Raw genomic sequence first — 19,829 nt, forward strand, 5'->3', positions numbered from 1 at the left:
ACTGCGCACACAGTTTTCAGAAACGTTTATTATAAACAACGTAGGCCCGACGGGTCAAAAGGTCCCATATACAAGTTCTCGTGGGCGTGGAGACATGCATTAGTCAACAGTCTAGCATATCAACTATGCTTGTTCGCATCAGTCCAGGTCCGGCCCAAACTCACGGGGGCTCCATGGGTTGCAGGTTGCAGGCTATTCAATATTTTAGGCTCCTATAATACTAATAAAAATTTAAATTTTCAGGGTAAAAATGTAAATTTTTTAAAAAATGAGTCAAAAGTATAAATTTTTAGAATAAAAAATGTAATTTTTTTAAAAATAAGTAAAAAATGTAAATTTTTGGGGGCCCTGGGCCTAGCCCGCCTTTGCCCAAGGCCAGCAGTGCATCGGTCACCTGCGTCACAAAAACGGGTGAGTCAACTCCCAGTAAGTAGAAACATCTCAAGTGTATCACAAAAATAATATGGTGTGTGCTTGCATTTATGTGACATTGTACTTGATGTTTGTATTCACGTGACATTATGCATTTGGGTGTGCATAGCGGCATTTGCATTCATATACATCATATCTAAAAAGAGAAAAGAGATTCTATACGAGAAACAAGGTTTATTAAAATAGGTATTGTTGTGGGTTCCCATGGATGGTTCGGCTGAATTCGGATCACGAAATGGGCGCACCTTTCGTGGTCAGGGCTCGTGAGTGGGAGCGCCCTCACGATGCTCGCGGAATCAGTTTCATTGACTCCTGGGTATGGGGGGGTCAGTCCTAGGTTCATGCGATGGGAGCGCCTCTTATGATCGGGGCTCGTGAGTGAAAGTGCCCTCACGATGCGAGAATGGCCGAAGTGGAGACTTACAACAGTATTGGGCGCGCGATTAAGCAAGAATTTTATCTCAACTCTGGTGATCTCGACCAATGGAGTGCTCTCGACTTAGGAAAAGTATTTTTTATCTTTATTTTCTTCTTTATATTTTGCTTTTTATTTTAATTATGTTTCAATAATTCAGACTTATCAGATCTGGTTTTTGTACCGTCCGATCTTTAATTGGAGTGATTTTGAATTTTCTTCAAATATGAATATCAGATATAAGATATGGTTTTCCTTTTGCGTGGATCACAATCGGGCAAGACCCCTAAAACCGCAATTTTCAACAGGCGAAGACGGGCATATCCGCTCGTGATTCGTGTAGTAATTTGATAATGACGAGTTACCTGAATAGACGGTAACCCATAAATTATTTTGTTGTATTTATGAATGTTTGTAGTCCATTTTTCATATTTTATTGTAGAAGTTTTTGAATTTCCTTTGCGTTATGCTTGTAATCTAAGACTTTGGTTTATATATATAAATATATATATATATATATATATATATATATATATAATTACTTAAACTAAAGGAATTTTGTATGAAGAAGCCAATTTAAACTAATTCCTTAGCAAAATGGTCAAGGCTTCATAGATTATTGCATAGTAGTCACTTATAATGTAGAAATACTAAGATACTCACTCATGTTTAGGTATATATTATTTTATTTTGAAAAAAAAAAAACAAATCGCAAGTGATTTTGATGAATTTCTTTAGCTCTCAAACCCAATTTCGGTCCATCAATCATTCGAAATTATCTGTTTTGATTTTCATCAAAATTTCTCAAGTTTTATATTTTTGGTCTTTATGTTCGTGCTCACGTTTGTGAACCAGTATTTCCGGGATTTCAAAATAATTAATCCAGTGTCCAAAATTTTAATTCATTGTTTTTTGTTTAGTTGAGTTGTTTGAATGATTTCATTTTGAAAAAGAAATCGTACGCACTAGAACAAATATAGGCATCCAGTGCGACGATTGTCGCACCAAATACCTCAAAAGTTGCACCTAATAGTTTATTAGGTGCGATAAAGTCGCACCTAAAAGTCCGTCGCTAAAGGTATTAGGTGCGACATGTCGCACCTAATGGTATCCATATTAAAACCTTTAAAATTAATATGACAAAGTCCGTCGCTAAAGGTATTAGGTGCGATAAAGTCGCACCTAAAAGTTCGGGGGAATTTTCCTGACCGTTTTAAATTTTAAAACCTTTAGGTGCGACACGCATCGCACCTAAAAGTATTAGGTGCGACAAGCGTCGCATCTAAAAGTATTAGGTGCGACAGACTCATATCCGGTGCGACACTGTCGCACCGGATACCACTAAACATTACCAAGATATTTAGTCATCTGGATGAGTATCCGGTGCGACATGTCGCACCTAATATGTGCTTAGGTGCGACATTTAGGTGTGACATGTCGCACCTAATACCATTCCGCATCAGAAATGTGAATTTGTAGTAGTGACGTGATTTTGATCAATTTCTTCAGCTCACAAACTCAATTTCAGTCCATTAATCGATTTTGAAATTGTATGTTTTAATTTTCATAAGAATTTCTTAATTTTTAAATTTCTGTTTTTTATGTTCACGTTCATGTTCGTCAACCAACTTTCTCATTATTTTAAAGTAATTATTTTGTGTCCAAACTTCTTATCCATTTTTTTTTTTTTTTTGTGAAGTTGAGTTGTTTGGAGCCATCGGTTATGTAGATAATTGTGCATCTTTATATAGTAATTAGAACAAGAAAAATTTGTAGATGAAATTGAATTCTTTAATTTCCCTTAAAACAAGCCACGGCCATCTTTGATTACTAGTACACGTCAAACAAGTCTTCCATTTGTATGTTCAAGATCTAAAATATTAATCTATCTTTCCAAAATATTAAGTGTTTGGTAGTTAACTCAAAAAGTTTTTGTTTTCTATTTTCTAATTTTTGTACTTAAACTGAAAAATTATTTTGCAGTTGTTTTCAAAAAGTTGTTTGGTACAGTTTTCATTTTTGTTTTTGAGAAAGTGAAAAAACTGAAAAAAGTGTTTGGTATAGTTTTCATTTTTGTTTTTGAAAGAATGAAAAGAGAAGATGAGGAGAAAGAGGAGAGAAGAGAAGAAATTTTTTTTCAAAAACACCTTTTATTTGTTTTCAGTTTTCTTTACTTTTTTCCAAAACAACTTCAAAATTTTTTGAAATTTTTTTCCGAAAACACTTTACCAAACACATTTTCCAGTTTTGTTTCCTATTTTCACTTCTTGAAAACTCAAAAACAGTTTTTGAGTTGATAACCAAACGCATAATCTTTTGGTCAATAGCACACAAACAACCAACAACCATCTTTGATTACTAATACACAACAAACAAGTCAATGTGAAAACTCTAATGAATGAAACAAGTCTTCTTTCCGTGTTATACTTTGCTCGTAGAACGCATCTTATTTTTCATAAGCCTTCCAAGAAGTGTCTTTATAGTAGGAGTTTGAATAGAACTCTCACGAGCGAAAAGAACCGAAGGCCTCAAACAAGTCAATAACACACAAAAACAGTGGATTAAAATTTTGGACACCTGAATTAATTATTTTGAAATCCCGGGAGAACTAGTTCACCAACATGAACACGAACATAAAGACCGACCAACCGAAATTTACCTTGATTAACCTAGTTCGACGGCGATGGTGATAGAGATTAATGGTGAAGGTGACAAAGACCGAAGGCGATGGCATCGGAGATCGAAGGTAAGATCGAGGATACTCGAGGTACGGTGGTGGCGACGGAGATCCACAACGAGGGTGAGTTCAACTACGACAAAGACGACGGCATTTGGGCTAGGGTTTTTAGCTTCGTATTTTAGGTGTATTTGGCGTTTTAGGTTATAGTGCAATGATGAGATTGGTATTGGAGAGTACCTGAAAATGTATTTTGGTGATTTTTAATATTTTTGGGTTGTTTACCTCAACTTTAAAAATTTTGACTATTTTGGTAAACCTAAACTATAAATTTGCTAGATAGTCACATCACCATGTCTTATTTGGAACCGGAATTAAATATGAGAGATAAGTACGTGTCCATGGATTCAAAATCAAAACATGTATCGAGACACGAGTCTGAACAATGTCCTGTAAAAACACAAGCAACTAATCCTCCTAATAGAAGCTTCAAAAGAACCGAAAAAGCGCATTCAAAGCATTAATGTCCACGGTCCAAATGCAAAAGATGAACATAGGAAATAAACACAACTACGAGAAGAGTCTGAGCTCTCCGAGCCTTGGCAACCGTTACCTGTTACCCTGGTCACGTCTCCTTTTGTTTGTTCAAACTTCAAAGTCACCAAGTCAAGAAAATCAGAGTATAAATAATGCAACTAGATTCTAATTTCGAAAATTTGGAAAAATTAATCAACAATAGAAGAAAAAATACTATTTGACACGTTAAATTCTATCCAGCGTGGTGTTGAGGAATCTGTATTTACAAACTCAAAACTCTACAACACGTATTATGAATTGTCATTGTTGTGGTCGTTGTCATTGTCGCCATCATAAAACTCGTCTTCACGTTGGATTTGCTTGTCCCGTGTGTGCTCTGCACATCAAAAATTCATAAATATCAGAACTAAAAAAAATTACGCAAAGACAAAAAAAGGCTTACGATCCACGCGCTCGTCGGGGTTTTGCTCATCTTCATTGAAATCAGGGATGTAGAAGTCCGGCGGAACCTAGGGATTCGAATTCACTAATCATTAGCACGAACATGAATCACTACATGTTTCTGTGTCACTGACTCACCTCTTGCATTTGCACACTCGGAGCATGTTGAATGTATCGGAGATTTTCCAAAACCTGAACTTTTATCGTGCTCAGGTACGATTTGCTATTGAAGTTCTCCTGCACCATCGAAAAAAATGTTGTATAAAAATAATCACAGAAGCAAAAAAATGGAATACGGATGCAAAAATGACGTACTATGTGGCCGTGTGGGATCTTTAATGAATATTCTGGCCCAAAGTACTTGATATACTCGTTGTCTGGGATTTCTGCAAAAAAAATAAAAATAAATAAATAAATAAATTGATAACGTAGTTGATTTAGGAGAGAGATGGGCTATTTGTTGGAATACCATTGGGAAGTACGGTGTCGAGAAGAACCCCCGTTTCAACAGTCCAACACCGAGCAACGTTCTCTTTGGTGTATCCCCCGCCTCCTGTTACCTACAAATGATGTGATTTTATGATGTTGTGATTATGATTATGATTATGATTATGATTATGATTATGATTATGATTATGATTGTGATTGTGATTATGTTCATACCAGTAAGGGCAAATTGAATTTCTTCACAAACCCGACACATTCCGCATGACCTGAAACAAATTTCCGCTCAGAATAACCAACTATTAGGCTCCGCTTGGAACCCGGAAAACGCGACGAAAAAGGAAAATGGATGGGGAAAATAGGAGGGTATATCAAAATTCTATATTGAATTTACAAGTCATGGAAAATGAGAGAGAAAAAAGGGGAAACTGAGGATACGGACACAAATGTGGGCCCTACATGTACGAATTTGGATGGATTTCATTTTCCACCCAATTTTTAAATGAAAATGGAATCCACTTATTAGTAATTCTCCTACTTTCCTTTCTATTTTCCTTCATCCAAACAAAAGAAAAATGGGAGGGATTTCCTTTTTGTTTCCTTTATTACTGAAAAAACACAAAAACAGATTGTACCGTCAATGGATAGATTGAAGCAGCCCAAGCGGTCCCCGGCTAGTGAATCTGCTCCGCATTGGAGAACTATGGCTCCGGGGAGATATGTTTCCACAACCTTGGAAATAATCTGCAAGCAAGGACCGAAAAAAAAAACGGTTAACAAGCATACAAGACATCCTAACATCACATAACAAAACTTACGGTTTTGAAAAGTCGGGTGAAGCTTGGGTCATCGATTCCGTCTTTGAGTGGAACGTTGATGGCATAAAACTTTCCTTCTCTTTCTCCTATTTCCTTTTTCAACGATTATAAAAAAAAAAAAAAAAAAAAAAAAAAAAAAAAAAAAAAGCAAGAGCAATGAGCAATCGAGCAGTCAGACAAAACAAAGCGTGGGTGGGTCGAAAAGTGAGTCACCTTAACATCCCCTGTTCCGGGGAAAAACATGTCTCCGAACTTGTGAAAACTCACAGTCATAACCCTGACACGACACGTTCGATATCAAGTGCGGAGATTATATCAGAGAGTTCAAAGGCATTGCAAGAGTGTTATATCATATCTTTATATAACCCACCTGTCGGTAAGATAGAATGCTTCTTCGACGCCATCACCGTGATGCACGTCGATGTCGATGTACAAAACCCGAGCATGGTGTTTCAGAAGCTCCAAGATCCCCAAGACAAGGTCATTTATGTAGCAAAAACCGGACGCTTCGCACTTCTTGGCATGGTGTAATCCGCCCGCCCAATTTATGGCAATGTCGCAAAGCTGGTTGTTCAATCTCCGTGCACCATCTGCTTCCAAATCACCCGATTCATTTTCTACTTAGTAAAAAAAAAAAGTGTGCTATCCTAGATTAGAGCTAGGCCAATCAATCACCTAACGTTCCACCGGCATAAATTTGACAAAACTCAAACATGTTGTCAAACACGGGGCAGTCTTCTCCGAGATTGTCTGGGAAAAGCGAGAGATATGACGAGTCATAAGTTGTGATAAGAACTAACAAGCAAGGTCAAGTGTTATGATGATGATGATACATTTAGCGAGCTCGTTGGAGAACAAGTGTTGAGTGTCGGGCGTGATCCGATGTAGAAATTCGACGTAGTCATCGGAGTGGAATTGAGCGAGCTCCGCAGGGTATGCCTTGTGTGGCCGCTGATGAAACCAAATGAAGTGCTTAGTTTATTATCTCGAAAAAAACAGCAAAGGGAACAACACACTTTGTATGAGAAAGAGAGTGAAGTGATGTGATGTGATGAGAGCACCAAACAGTACATAAATTTGCATCTTGGAGTGGAGATCGTAGGAGAGGACGAGATGGTGAGTCATACAGAGACGGTGCGGTTTCATTGGATGGTTTGGTCCGAAGTAAACATTGCCCACATCCCCTGCAAACCCAAACCCGACAATAAAACTTCCATTTCTAGTCTGCCCAGAAGTTTTCTTGGCATATAAACGCCAAGTACAATGCGAATCATAATAAGAGGTGAACCATATTCTTTGGGTAGAAGATTAAAGCAAGTTGAAATGAGAAAGCAATAGACGGAGAGGTAGTGGGAGACAAACCGTCGTAGAAGTAAGATATTCTGTCTTTGGAGCGCATTGTACCGAGTGAGAGAGAGTGCGCGCGCGAAGAAGAAGAAGAAGAAGAAGATTGGTTGGGTCAGTGGGAACGTTGAGCTTCATCTTTCGCCATTCTGAGAGAGAGAGAGAGAGCGCACCGTATGGGTTACGGTGTAGCGGCACATTTCACGGCCCAATACTACGCCCCCAGCCCTCGGGGTGTCTGGGCCTCATAAGGTTTCAGTTTGACCTCTTAAAATAGACGGGAATTCTACAAATATGTCTTTCGAAGATGTTAATGTTTACAAAATTCCATATTTTCAGACCTTCTTTCTATACCTCGTTTTTTAAAAAATTTCAGACAATTTTTCCCTATTTTAAATGCACTGTGAACATGAAAAGAAAAAAAAAAAAAAAAAAAAAAAAAACCCTAAAATGAAACAGTAAATAAAATAGGTACAATAAAAGTGTAAATAACAAAAAATACTAAAAAAAAAAGTATTTATGTTAGGGAGAATATGAAAATAAAAAATAAATGAAATTGTAAACCGTAAAAAATAATAAGTAAAATCGAAAAAGTAGATCTAGTGTTTATCGTGATGTTTCTAAAGATGTAAAACACGTAATGACACGACTTAGCAGTTTTAGCAAAATATCAAAAGCAAATAAATTGTAAGTAAAGAAACAAGAGAGTTGGTAACTCAATTCGGCCAATCGTTCCTACTTTGTAAGGATAATACTCTCAATGAAAAGATAACTACACTAAATGGTAGAATAAATACAGCGTCGGACAATCATGGATGATCAACTTACAGGTTTTCGAGACTTCAAACTACACTATAGATTTCTAACTCAAACTCTCCTTATGTTTGAGCTCCATCACTTTTACTCACACTCTCCAAGTGTTTTCAACAATGTTGATAACAATATGTGTTTTACAATATTCTGAATAAACAAAAACAACAACTTTGTGACAAAACTCTAACAACGACTGTCAACTATAGAGTATAAAATCACACCTAGGACTTGTATTTTGGCGATGGCGAGAGCAGGGAAAATACCTAGAGGTATTGCCTAACTAAAGAGGGAAAACGTCCCTTATATATGACACATTCCAGCGTAGTGTCATTGGTTAGGGTTTCCCAATGCAAATGGTGAACGCTCATTAGACGATCAGCAAAATCGCGGAAGCAAATCAGACAAAAAAACCGTCTGCAAAAATCCACGTCACTATACTGGCGTGTAAAACAAATGTCTCATGTTGTAGACTGATGTTTTTCAACATCATGTAGAACAACAGTTTTTCCATAACATAAACAGCAAACTCAAAGTAACAACAAATATAACAAAACGTTCGCCTCTAAAGACAAAGGCGAAGAACACACCGCTTCAAAAATATTAGGATAAAGTGAATGAAAAAAGACGCGTAAAAAAGTGTCAGCCTTTGTGAAGTAAATGTTGTCACAAGAAATACATCGCTCATAGCATCAAAGGAAAGTAATTTAGGTCTTAATTTCTTTGGTTAATTGCTTTTAATTCGATATTATGGTCTTCATGGTATAAAATTATTATTTAATTAAATTTTATGCCCACATGCAATCCCAGAGTCAAGAATTGCAGTCAGAGGGAAAATTTTGAAAGAAAAAATAATTGTTGATAAATATATTATATAATTTTGAATCTATAAATTGATAAAATTTTATGATAAAAATTACAATTTTTAAAAGTTCAGAAAAAATTGTGATTTTTTTATTTAAAGAAATTACTATAATATTTTTTTTTTAGTGTGCAATCCGAAGGAAAAAAAACAACAACAAAAAACTGGCATAAATGCATGTTCTACTAATTTGGCAAGTTTTTAAAGATTTATCGGCAATCGCATCAAATAAATTTCACAATTGTCATCATCTTTAATTAAATCTTCAAAGATGGCTATAGCATTGATGTTGGACATGTGGCCTTCGAGGATGGTAGCGGCTTCAGCGATGTCTGGTTGTAGAACCTTCATCGGAACAATTCGGGAAGCAATGATACTTCCCTCTAAGGAGACTAGTTTAAAAAACGCGCTACGCGCGAGTCAGCAATATTTAAAAAAAAAAAGTGAAAAAGAAAAATAAGTAAAATAAAGTAAGTTTAGACTTTTAATTGTATTAAATATAATATACATTAAAAAATTATACAAAATATATTGATAAGAGAGGGATGAAAGAAATTAATATACATATAAAAATTATACAAAATATATTTATGAAAGAAGGAAAAAAAAATTCAAAATCGGAAGTAAAAAAAAATCAAAACCGGAAGGGAAAAAAAATGGCTCCGCGTGTCGTTGCCTGGCGGCACCAGAATTGAAGTTGAAATAAAAATATATACAAAATATATTGATGAGAGAGGGGAAAAAAATTAAAGGTCGGGAAAAAAAATAAATGTTAATAGATGTTATTGATATAGTATAATATAGTATTAGTAATTATGATTATAATATACATAAAAAAAAAGATACAAAATATATTGATGTTTGGAAGGGTAAAAAAATCAAAATTGGAAAGCAAAAAAAAAAATCAAAATCGGAAGTAAAAAAAAAATCAAAATCGGAAGGAAAAAAAATGGCTTCCACGTGTCACTGCCTGGCGGCACCAGGATTCAAGTTGGGAAAAAAAAATACAAAATATATTGATGACAGAGGGAAAAAAATTAAAGGTCGGAAAAAAAATAAATGATAATATATGTTATTGATATAATATAATATATTATTAGTAATTATGATTATAATATACATAAAAAAAATATAAAAAAATCAAATTGGAAAGAAAAAAAAAAATCAAAATCGGAAGTAAAAAAAAAATCAAAATCGGAAGGAAAAAAAAAATGGCTTCCACGTATCGCTGCCTGGCGGCACCAGGATTCAAGTTGAAATAAAAATATTACAAAATATATTGATGAGAGAGGGAAAAAAAATTAAAGATCGGGAAAAAAATAAATGAAAATATATGTTATTGATATAGTATTAGTAATTATGATTATAATATACATAAAAAAATTATACAAAATATATTGATATTTGGAAGGGAAAAAAATCAAAATTGAAAAAAAAAAAAAAAAAAAGAAGAAGAAGAAGAAGAAGAAGGAAGGCTCAGGCAAAAAAAAAAAAAAAAAAAAAAAAAACACCACGTGGCAGAACGTGGTTAAAAGTTGAAGAAGCTATACTTCTTATTAACTATGCTATGGATTCCTGAACTTCAATAATAGTTGTCTTTAGAACTTATCTCACTAATTTATTTTTAATTAGTTTAGGTCTTTTTTTTTTTTTTGTTAAATGTCCACTTAAGTTGTGTGTACATGTGAACATATAATTGGTCACGTTATATGTGCTTGAAGTTAATCCAAAACAAAGCATCCAAACTTTTCCTTTGCGTTATCCAGTTGACTTTTAAAACATTAGATTTTTCATATAAAGAGTAAAGCTGGAAAATATATAAATTTTTTATTGAAAAAAGGGTATTTGTTGGATGGATGTTAAAAACTTAAAATTAATTCACCTATATAAGTCAATACATCTAGAAATCGGTTTGGCTGGTCTTTGCGGAAAAAGACCAGTTTTTCTAGTAAACTGCTGATTGGGTTCACAACTTCACATATTGTTGGTAGAGTTATTGACTTTTTTTTTTTTTGGGTTAAAATCCTTGTCAGGAGCTCAGGACATCCTTTACATATAGTTGTCATACTAGTTTTCTAGTTTGAAAATAATAGTTTGAAAATAATATTCAAGATGTCAATGATAGATGATATTGTGATAGTACTCTCGGATTAAAAAAAATATATAAACGGAACATGCGAACGAATGTCGTTGAAAAAATAAATTTCTTACCAAAAAAAAGAAAAGAAAAAAAGAATCGACGAAATATAAAATAATAATTAATATAATAAAAAGAAATACGTATATATACAGATAAACATCATAATGTAGACTATAAAACTATTAAAAATGGACATCCTACTTGCAAAATATCGAAAACGAACTTTTGACTCCAAAACAGACAAAAATACTATTTCAAAGAATTTAAACTTAATTTTTATTTTATAAAAATTAATTTATGTTTAAATTTCTAGCCAAAGTTTAATTTTATTAAGAAAATAGTTCATCCGGCAGAAGTAAATTAATTAACTGTTTAGGTTAATTTGATTTACTTCGGCCTAGTGGACTATTTAATTAAGTAAATTAAATTAGTCTAAACAATTAATTAATTTAATTCGGCATATGGCTATTTTCTTAATAAAATAAAACTTTGACTATTTTTTTAAAAGCAAGGTGGGCTATTGGGCTACTTGTTTAATTGTTCAATTAATTAAAATTAAAGTAAATTGAGGAAACAACGACTCTTTTTTGCAACAACGATTACAAAAAGAGTCGTTGTCGCTTTTAAATCAAATTAAATTCAAAAAATTATGATAATGATATTTTTGCCGCGAAAAAAAAATATTTAAGTATATATTTCTGAAAATATTAGGACTTATACCGCCATTTTCTCAAGTAAAATTATACATCATCCTTATGTCCCATTTGACTTGCATCATATCTTAGATAAAATTTCACCATAAAAGTTATATAACATAGTTGAAGGCAATGCCTTGAAAAAATAAAATGTATCAATTTGATCTTACTTTCAATTAAATTATAATCTTATTATGTAAATATTAAATAAATAACTTTTTTTTTTTTTTTTTTATAAAAGTGGACGGCACCACGAGAATTTTATTGATAAGCCCTCACTTGTGGCGGAGGAAAACCGTGGTTACAATATAAGAATTTTAACCGTGGTTACAATATAAGAATTTTAACCGTGGTTACAATATAAGAATTTTAACCGTGGTTACAATATAAGAATTCAAAGATACTGAAAAAGGATAAATAAGAAGGCAAAAGGCATAGATTACACAATTTTTTTATGATATCTATATCCCGTGCAATCTTTTACAATTAAAGAACGAATATGAACGGGTAAACTATCAAAATCAAAAATTGTAAAACAAGGTAGAGAAAAACCAAACTTGCTAAGAGAGTCAGCCACCATGTTCTCCTCCCGATACACATGGCTAATATCAATGTTCATTATAGCCCCCCTAATCATGTTCCAACGACACTCGATGTACCAAGGCGTTTTAGTTTTCCCAACCAGAGAATCAACAAGGATTTTTGAATCACTCTCAATGCTAGTGATATCTGGCCAAAGATCCGAGAGATTAAGAATGCTAGTAACGAGACTTTCTGTCTCCGCGGCCAGGCTATTTATTACCTTGGCAGGACCTGCAAATCCACAAATAAATTTACCTCTTGTGTCTCGGATGACTCCTCCAACAGCCCCGCATCCATTACGAAAAGCACCATCAATGTTCAGTTTAAGGCCCTCCTTTGGTGGCTTCCAGCAAAGCCATGCATCGCTACGGATTTTCTTATCAGTTCCCTTCGGATTAGCCAGAAGTAGAAGAGAAATATATTGCTCAACGCTGCGCTGGGTTTTGTCCCTACTCATGACTCCATCGTCAAAGTGGCTAAGGCATCGTGCCTTCCAAATTTCCCATAACGTCACACATGCTCCCTGAATTTTGCTTTTAACCTCTTGATTCTTTACATTGCCCATGAACCAGTTTTCAAAAAAGTGGGGAATAGTAATCTCTTTGTTCAGATGTTTAAAAATCCCACTAAAAACTTGCCATAACTTCTCCGCAAACTCGCTAGTAAAGAAAAGATGATTAATCGTTTCAGTCTCATGTGTCTCACAACAATGACATTTAGAGGCCAGCGGAATCCCCAATTTATTAATTCTATCATCCGTAGGAATGGCATGGTACCACAATTTCCAAACAAAGAAGCAAATTTTCGTCGGGGTATGTGATTTCCAGAGTTTGACATTCCACGCGAAGCTACTCAGATCTGTTCTCGGATAGAACTTCCAGTAATAATATTTGGAGGCGGAAAATTTCCCAGTCTCGTGAGGTTTCCAAATAAGATTATCACATTTATCAGAAAGACGCGTACACTGGATTTGCAACCAAATATCAAAAGGGACAAAAGACTTTACCCGATCTAGTAAGGGTTGATCTTGGAGTCCATCCGACACGGTGAGCTTAAGATTATCAGAGTCCGCAGTCAGAAACTTGAGAGTTAATCCACACCAATTGTCCATCCAAAAGAGGGAGTTTCCACACCCAATATTCCACTGAGAATTATCCAACAAATCAGGGATAATATTCTTAATTTTCTTCCAAAGACTAGAGCCACCGTGTCGGATTTTAGTCACACCCTCTGCATGGTTAATATTTTCATATTTATTCCTCATATAGTTAGTCCACAAGCTCTTCTCTGTAATATATTTCCACGCCATTTTTGCTAGAAGAGACTCAGCCATATCACATGTTCTCCTAATATTCAATCCACCATAGGATAAAGGTCTACAAATTTTGTCCCAAGCCACCCAGTGGTGTCTATTGCTATCTTTGTCATTCCACAAGAACTTTGCATAAAGTCTATCAAGCTCGTAATGGACTGATTTAGGGACAGGGAGAATGGCAAGAGTGTAGATGGGAATATAGCGTATATTTTTTTATCTTAAAGGTAATTAGGCCAATAGCTTAATAGCTCACACTTTTTTTAAAAAATAGCTCATGTTTCTTTTTATTAAGAAAAGAATTCACCAAACCGAAGTTGATTAAATTAATTATATAGTTAATTTAATTAATTTCGGATTGATAGATAATTTTCTTAATGAAATGAAATTTGAGCTAAATCTTAAAAAAAAAAGGTTAATGATTGACTAGTTGTATTGTATCGTATACTTGTTATCTTAATTCAGACTATTTTTTTAGTTTTTAAATAATGAAAGTAGATTTTTAACTTGGGAGATTTAAAGAAAAACTTGTAGTTGCCAGAGTTGGCCTAAGCCGTAGTATAATCATGACTACGATTAGCCATTTGATCATGGAGACCATTCGATATGAATTCAGTACTATTTTAACGGTATCTTTTTGTTATATGCTTTATTATATACCTATGCTACAGATTGTGGTTAATTAAAACTTATATAATAATAATAATAACCACGTGCATGTATATGTTGGCAACTTAGGCATATTATCTATCCGACTATTAGAGCATCTTCAATGGTTAGCTAATGTCAAATTAGCTTACCATGCCACATAAGCAATTCAAGCTACAACAATATTCTTCTCCATTGGTAAGTCAATTACTCTCCTAGCTAAGCCATCCGGATGGGTAACTTTAAAAAAAAAAAAAATGCTAAAAATATCAAATCATGGTTGTTGCTCAAATTCACTTCCAAAACTAGAGAGTGAGATACACTCACATGGAGAAAGTGGAGTGTGATATACACTTGCTACATTTCTCATTTGTTTAAAAAAGAGTGGGACCCATTTGTTTTGCTAGAGCAATTGGCTCCATTGAGCTACTTTGCTTAACTAAGCAAATGAAAAAAAAGTGCAACAATGGTAAGCAACTAGCTTTAATTTTTCTAAAATTGCTAGCAAGTCCTTTATTTGCACCGTTAAAGTTGCTCTAAGGTCAAGTACCTCGGATTGGAGCAGACATATTATATATATACTACTTATAGATACGCGTTACACGCGTAGTTATATAATTTTTGTTTTAATAATTTATTTCATATTTTGTTTTAATAATTAAGAAAAATTGTATGAATTAGTCGATGCAAACTATGAATTTTGCAAAATAGCCATAATTTTATTAGGTATAGCAAAATAACCAATTGCTCGGATTTATTCTCGCGTTCCTTCAGTTTCGAATTCCTATGTTTTTTCCTCGATCGTCAATTTCAGTTTCGACGTCCCTTCTCGTCGTCGACGAATTGCTCCGATTCTCGCATTCCTTCTCCGAGTTTGCGTTGATTCTCAGTCGTCGGCAAATTCATTAACGAATTCCTACAGCGATCTTCATTAATACAGCTGAATTCAAAGTTCGTTCGTTTTTTTTCTCTGTTTTTCTGATCTCCTATATTGCTGAGGATTTTTTTATTTTATTTTGTTGTATTGAATCTGTTATTCAGGCGATTTTCAATGACATTGGTGCCGAGTTCTATTTCTCTACCAGATTTTGCAAAAACAGATCAGTTGTGTTCTTAGATTGAATTTTTCCAAGTTGTTTTTGTTTTTGTTTTGTATTCAGTGTTTATGAATTGTATTTTCCAGTTTTCATTAAATTTAATCATGCCTCGATTAATTTTAATTCAGCATTCATAAAGCTTACATTTTGCCATTAATTATATTCCAGGCTATTTTTTTTTTAATGTTTTTGACCTTTGTCTATACGAGATAGAGAGAGAGAGAGAGAGAGAGAGGGAGAGAGTGAACGTGAAAATAGAGAGAGAGAGAGATATATATATATATATATATATATATATATATATGAGATCCTAATAATTAGGGATTTTGAATAATAAATTAGATTTTATTAATTTCGAAAATAAATTATATTAACTAATTAATAAGGGTAAAAATGGTATAAACAATGTGCCACATAAGCAGAATGACTAAAAATCAAAATAATCTAAGCAGAATGACTAGAAATCAAAATAATCTGAAATGTATGACAAAATGAAATTCTTAAATTTGAATAAGCTTAGTCAACTACAAATCTCTTTATTTATTTCATAGAATATGGATTAAGCCTTAATGTTGTTGTCTATATTATGAATATATTATTGACAAAAAAAGAATTCTTGGGTATAAAAAAGAAGTTCATTTTTGTTAAACAATGAATAATTGTAAAAGAATACCATATTTTGAGTGTTATTTAGTTAGTCTCGGCTATTTAGTCTCTTAATATTTGTCTTTTTTATCTTTGGAATGAAATATCTATATATCATAAAATTGTGACTTAGAATTTATTATTAATAATGGACACGCTCCCTGTGTCTCGTCGTAGTCACAGTCACAGATACTATCCTTAGGCCTTGTTTGGTATGAGAGAAAATATGAGGGATGGATTATATAGGAGGGATTTGGAGGGATGGATTATGCATTTTCTTTGTTTGGTAGGAAGAGAAAAAAATGGAGGGATGGATTTGTATCCGTGGGACCCACCAAAAAACTTTCCCCTCCATTTTGGAAGAATTGTAGAAATCCATTCATGAAAATTACATTTATAATATTTATTGATGCAATTTCATAGTATCTAATTATTTTATACACAATTTATTTTCTAAATTATTTTGGATGTGAAACAAAAATGAGTAAAAATTAAACATAATTTTAAAATTAATGTTATATACTTTTATTTATGTACCTTGATTATATATTTGATATGTAGACAATATAATTATTTTACTCACATATTTTATAATATATAAATATTAATATATATATATATATATATAAATATATATTATATTGTTCAAATTATTTTTGGATAAATTACACAATTTGGTCTCATATAATAAAAGAGTTATTAATGTCATTAGTATAATAAAAAATAGTCATGTTTTTCTTTATTATTTATACCAAACAACAAGTGGATGGATTTTAATCTTTCCTCTTAACATACCAATCAAGTTTTTGGAAAGATACAATCCATCCATTTCTTTTCCTTCCATTTCCTTAGTGTTTCTTTAATGGTATCTCTCTTATGAGATGTAAATGAAAGAGCTACGAATTTCAAGCATCAACGTTTGTAAAAAAAAAAAAAAAATGATAACTATTAATATTTATTATGAATAGTCTGCTATCAAGCCATGAATTCCACTCGTTTCCTCTAATGATCTTTCTCTCCTCTAAGAAGTAAATGAAAGAGCTATAAATTATAATTATTAATTACTTTCAATATTTATTAGCAATTTGTTTGCAATGAATATGAATTCCAATCGTTACTAATATTATAGACTAATAATAATAATTAGTAATTGTTTAAAAAATCTATAACATAGATAATAAAGAGGAACTCCACTTCCCTCTTTCATTCTGGGGCCGTCACGTGTTATCGCCAGGAGGCGACACGTGGCGACCTTTTTTTTTGCTTTTCGGGGGTTTTTTTTTTTTTTTTTCCCTTTGCTTTTGCCTTTGCCTTTGCCTTTGTTGTTCAGGTTTTTTTTTCTTTGTCTTTGTCTCTTCGTTTTTTTTTTTTTGCCTTTCGGTTGGTTTTTTTTTTCAATCTATTTTGTAAAAAAAAAAAAAATTATGTATATTGTCTTTTTTCTCCCTCTCTCATCAATATATTTTGTATAATTTTATTTATTTATTTTATAATCATAATTACTGATGCTATATTATACTATATAAATAACATACATTATTTTGAGTGTACGTTAGTTTTATATTTTCTTTATTAGATTCTCTTTCTTTTTCTCTTTGATATTTATTTCCCTTCACCTTATATGTGTCTCCATATTTAATAGGTTCGTTTTTTTTTAAATTTTTTTCCAATCTATTTTGTAAATTTTATTTTTTATATATATTGTTTTTTTTCCTCCCTCTCTCATCAATATATTTTGTATAATTTTTTTAATGTATTTTATAATCATAATTACTGATGCTATATTATACTATGGCCCCGTTTGATATAACTTTGTTTTTAAAAAATTTTTATAAAAAACATTTTTTTTCAAAAAATAACAAAGTGTTTGGTAAACTGTTTATAAAACAGTTGTTGCTAATAACAAAAACTGATTTAGCGTTTGGTAAAATAAATATATTATAGTAAAAAGACTAAAATAGACATGTTCTTAATAATTAAAAAATAATTGTTGATATGCTTTTTATATACATATATATAAATAATATTTTGTACGATGATATTACAGTAATTTATATAGCAAACTTAAAAACACTTTTTCTAAAAGCTAAGAATCCTAGCTTTTCCATCTCATGTACAAAATCTAAAAACGTTTTTGAAATTTTTTGTAAAAACAGTTTTGCCAATCACCGGATAAACAGTTTAGTTTTTTCTAAAAACAAAATCAAGACTTTTTAATCTCAACAAAACGTAACCTATATCAATAACATACATTATTTTGAGTGCATGTTAGTTTTATATTTTCTTTATTAAATTCTTTTTCTTTTTCTCTTTGATATTTATTTTCATTCACCTTATATGTGTCTCCATATTTCATTGGAAAGCGAACGCAAGTCTTATTTACCCATGAAAGTCTAATTAATGTACAAAATACATTTTTTACATTTTATTATTCGCTCATGATTTTTAAGGGTTTTTTCTTAATTGTCGGTTTCTTTGGTGCCCATTGTTTACAAATCTTGATAACACAAATTAACTTCTACAAATTTTACTTTCTATTATCATTTATAATATGCTAAAATCATTCGCGCGTAGCGCGATGCTAAAACTAGTCAAGTTAATAAAACACCACATGCCATATCACACGAATACACATGTAGTAGCAAAAAATGAATGGGCTTAAGTTCTTATTAACTATGTTACATGGATATATATATATATATATGGACGAACCAGAAATTCAAGTTATGAGGCTAATATGCGAAGAAAAAAAATCGAGGGGTGATTGATTTGTAAATTTTTAAAGTAAAAATACGTATTAAAAAAAAAGCTATATATAATGACGAAGCTACAGCCTGCCTTCAAAAAAAATTTGGTACTTTTTCATTTTCATAAAATTTTTTATTTTACCTTAATAATTTATAAATTAGCCACCTCTGAACTTTTTTTTTCATATTAACCCCTTAGATCTAAATTCTCGGCTTCGTGTGTGTGTGTATATATATATATATATATATATATATATATATATATATATATATATATATACATATATCATTAACTTGGGACAGTTAAAAATCAATTATATTCTTGAACTACTTGGCAAGTCTGGGTTGTCACACTGAAGCCAATTTTCCACAAATGGAAAATGGCATTTTTCTTTATTTTGGTAGATCCCACCTTATACGAAAATAAATAATAAGTTAATTGGAAACTTGCTGGCGAATAATTCAGAAGACCATCTAGATGAAAAACGTACGTGACCGGCGGAACCCTGTATATATATTATACGGTCAAACTTGGCCTAATCAAGTACCTAAGAAAAATATAAAGGAATTCCTAAAAATAAATTATACGATAAGGTTTACTAAAAGACATTCTAATAATTTGAATAGACATTGATAACTGCACTGGTATCAAAATTCTTCTAAATTTTACAGCACTTTTTTGGCACATCGGTGTTTCTTTTTCTTTCTTTAAATCTTGGCACTACTAGTTCTTGAACTTTGAAAATTAGGCACTTGCTAATATACTTGCCTAACTTTTGCAAATTTTTATAGGAACTGAGAGTTTTAATAACTATATTTAAGTTATTATTATCAGATTTATAAGTCGAGATTTTCATTCAAAAATTCATTTTTCGCGTTACAAAAATTGGTTTTCATTCTTTTTTCCTCCAATTTCTCATTTGATCGGTGATGGAATGTCGTTCTGAAGTAAAAAAAAAAAAATTAAAAAAAAAACTCTTTCAGGATGTAACAGTGATGATTGATCCCAAAAAAACGTAATCTAAATATCGAATACACGTATATTTATCTACAATAGCAATATGTGGTACCTAGCATAGTCTAGTGGTAATTCCACACCAGCTCTTGTGTGAAGGTCGTGGGTTCAATCCCCTGAAAAAAAAAAAAAAAAAATCTACAATAACAATATAACTGATCGCAATCA

At 32.3% G+C, this 19,829-nt stretch overlaps 1 protein-coding gene across 2 annotated transcripts; it reads right to left on the reverse strand.

Annotated features, from left to right (window-relative positions):
• Positions 1-4,207: 4,207 nt before the first annotated feature.
• Positions 4,208-7,288, reverse strand: HDA9 (histone deacetylase 9). 2 transcript variants are annotated; one of them, XM_089630826.1, is made up of 14 exons: positions 7,127-7,288; positions 6,836-6,948; positions 6,598-6,715; positions 6,440-6,514; positions 6,135-6,354; positions 5,978-6,041; positions 5,765-5,857; positions 5,582-5,690; positions 5,166-5,215; positions 4,972-5,062; positions 4,818-4,888; positions 4,641-4,725; positions 4,504-4,570; positions 4,208-4,437 (listed from the first exon to the last, which is right to left on the reverse strand). In XM_089630826.1, exons 1-13 carry the CDS (start codon positions 7,161-7,163, stop codon positions 4,545-4,547), a joined length of 1,152 nt encoding a protein of 383 aa, XP_089486952.1. In that variant the 5' UTR covers positions 7,164-7,288; the 3' UTR covers positions 4,208-4,437; positions 4,504-4,544. The 2 variants fall into 2 exon arrangements, with proteins under 2 accessions (XP_089486952.1, XP_089486950.1); XM_089630824.1 differs by having other exon boundaries at positions 4,641-4,739.
• Between the last annotated feature and the right edge of the window lie 12,541 nt (positions 7,289-19,829).

This window comes from Urtica dioica, chromosome 11 (genome assembly GCF_054948205.1).
Source record: "Urtica dioica subsp. dioica isolate 48M chromosome 11, U.dioica_male_clone48M_v1_H2, whole genome shotgun sequence".
Taxonomy (NCBI): domain Eukaryota; kingdom Viridiplantae; phylum Streptophyta; class Magnoliopsida; order Rosales; family Urticaceae; genus Urtica; species Urtica dioica.

Coding starts and splice junctions, on each gene's coding strand:
- HDA9 (XM_089630824.1), bottom strand. CDS start 7,163: ATGCGCTCCAAAGACAGAATATCTTACTTCTACGACG. Junction 6,515..6,597: donor CTCCAACGAGCTCGCTAAAT/GTATCATCATCA, acceptor CGCTTTTCCCAG/ACAATCTCGGAGAAGACTGC. Junction 6,355..6,439: donor TTATGCCGGTGGAACGTTAG/GTGATTGATTGG, acceptor ATTTGGAAGCAG/ATGGTGCACGGAGATTGAAC.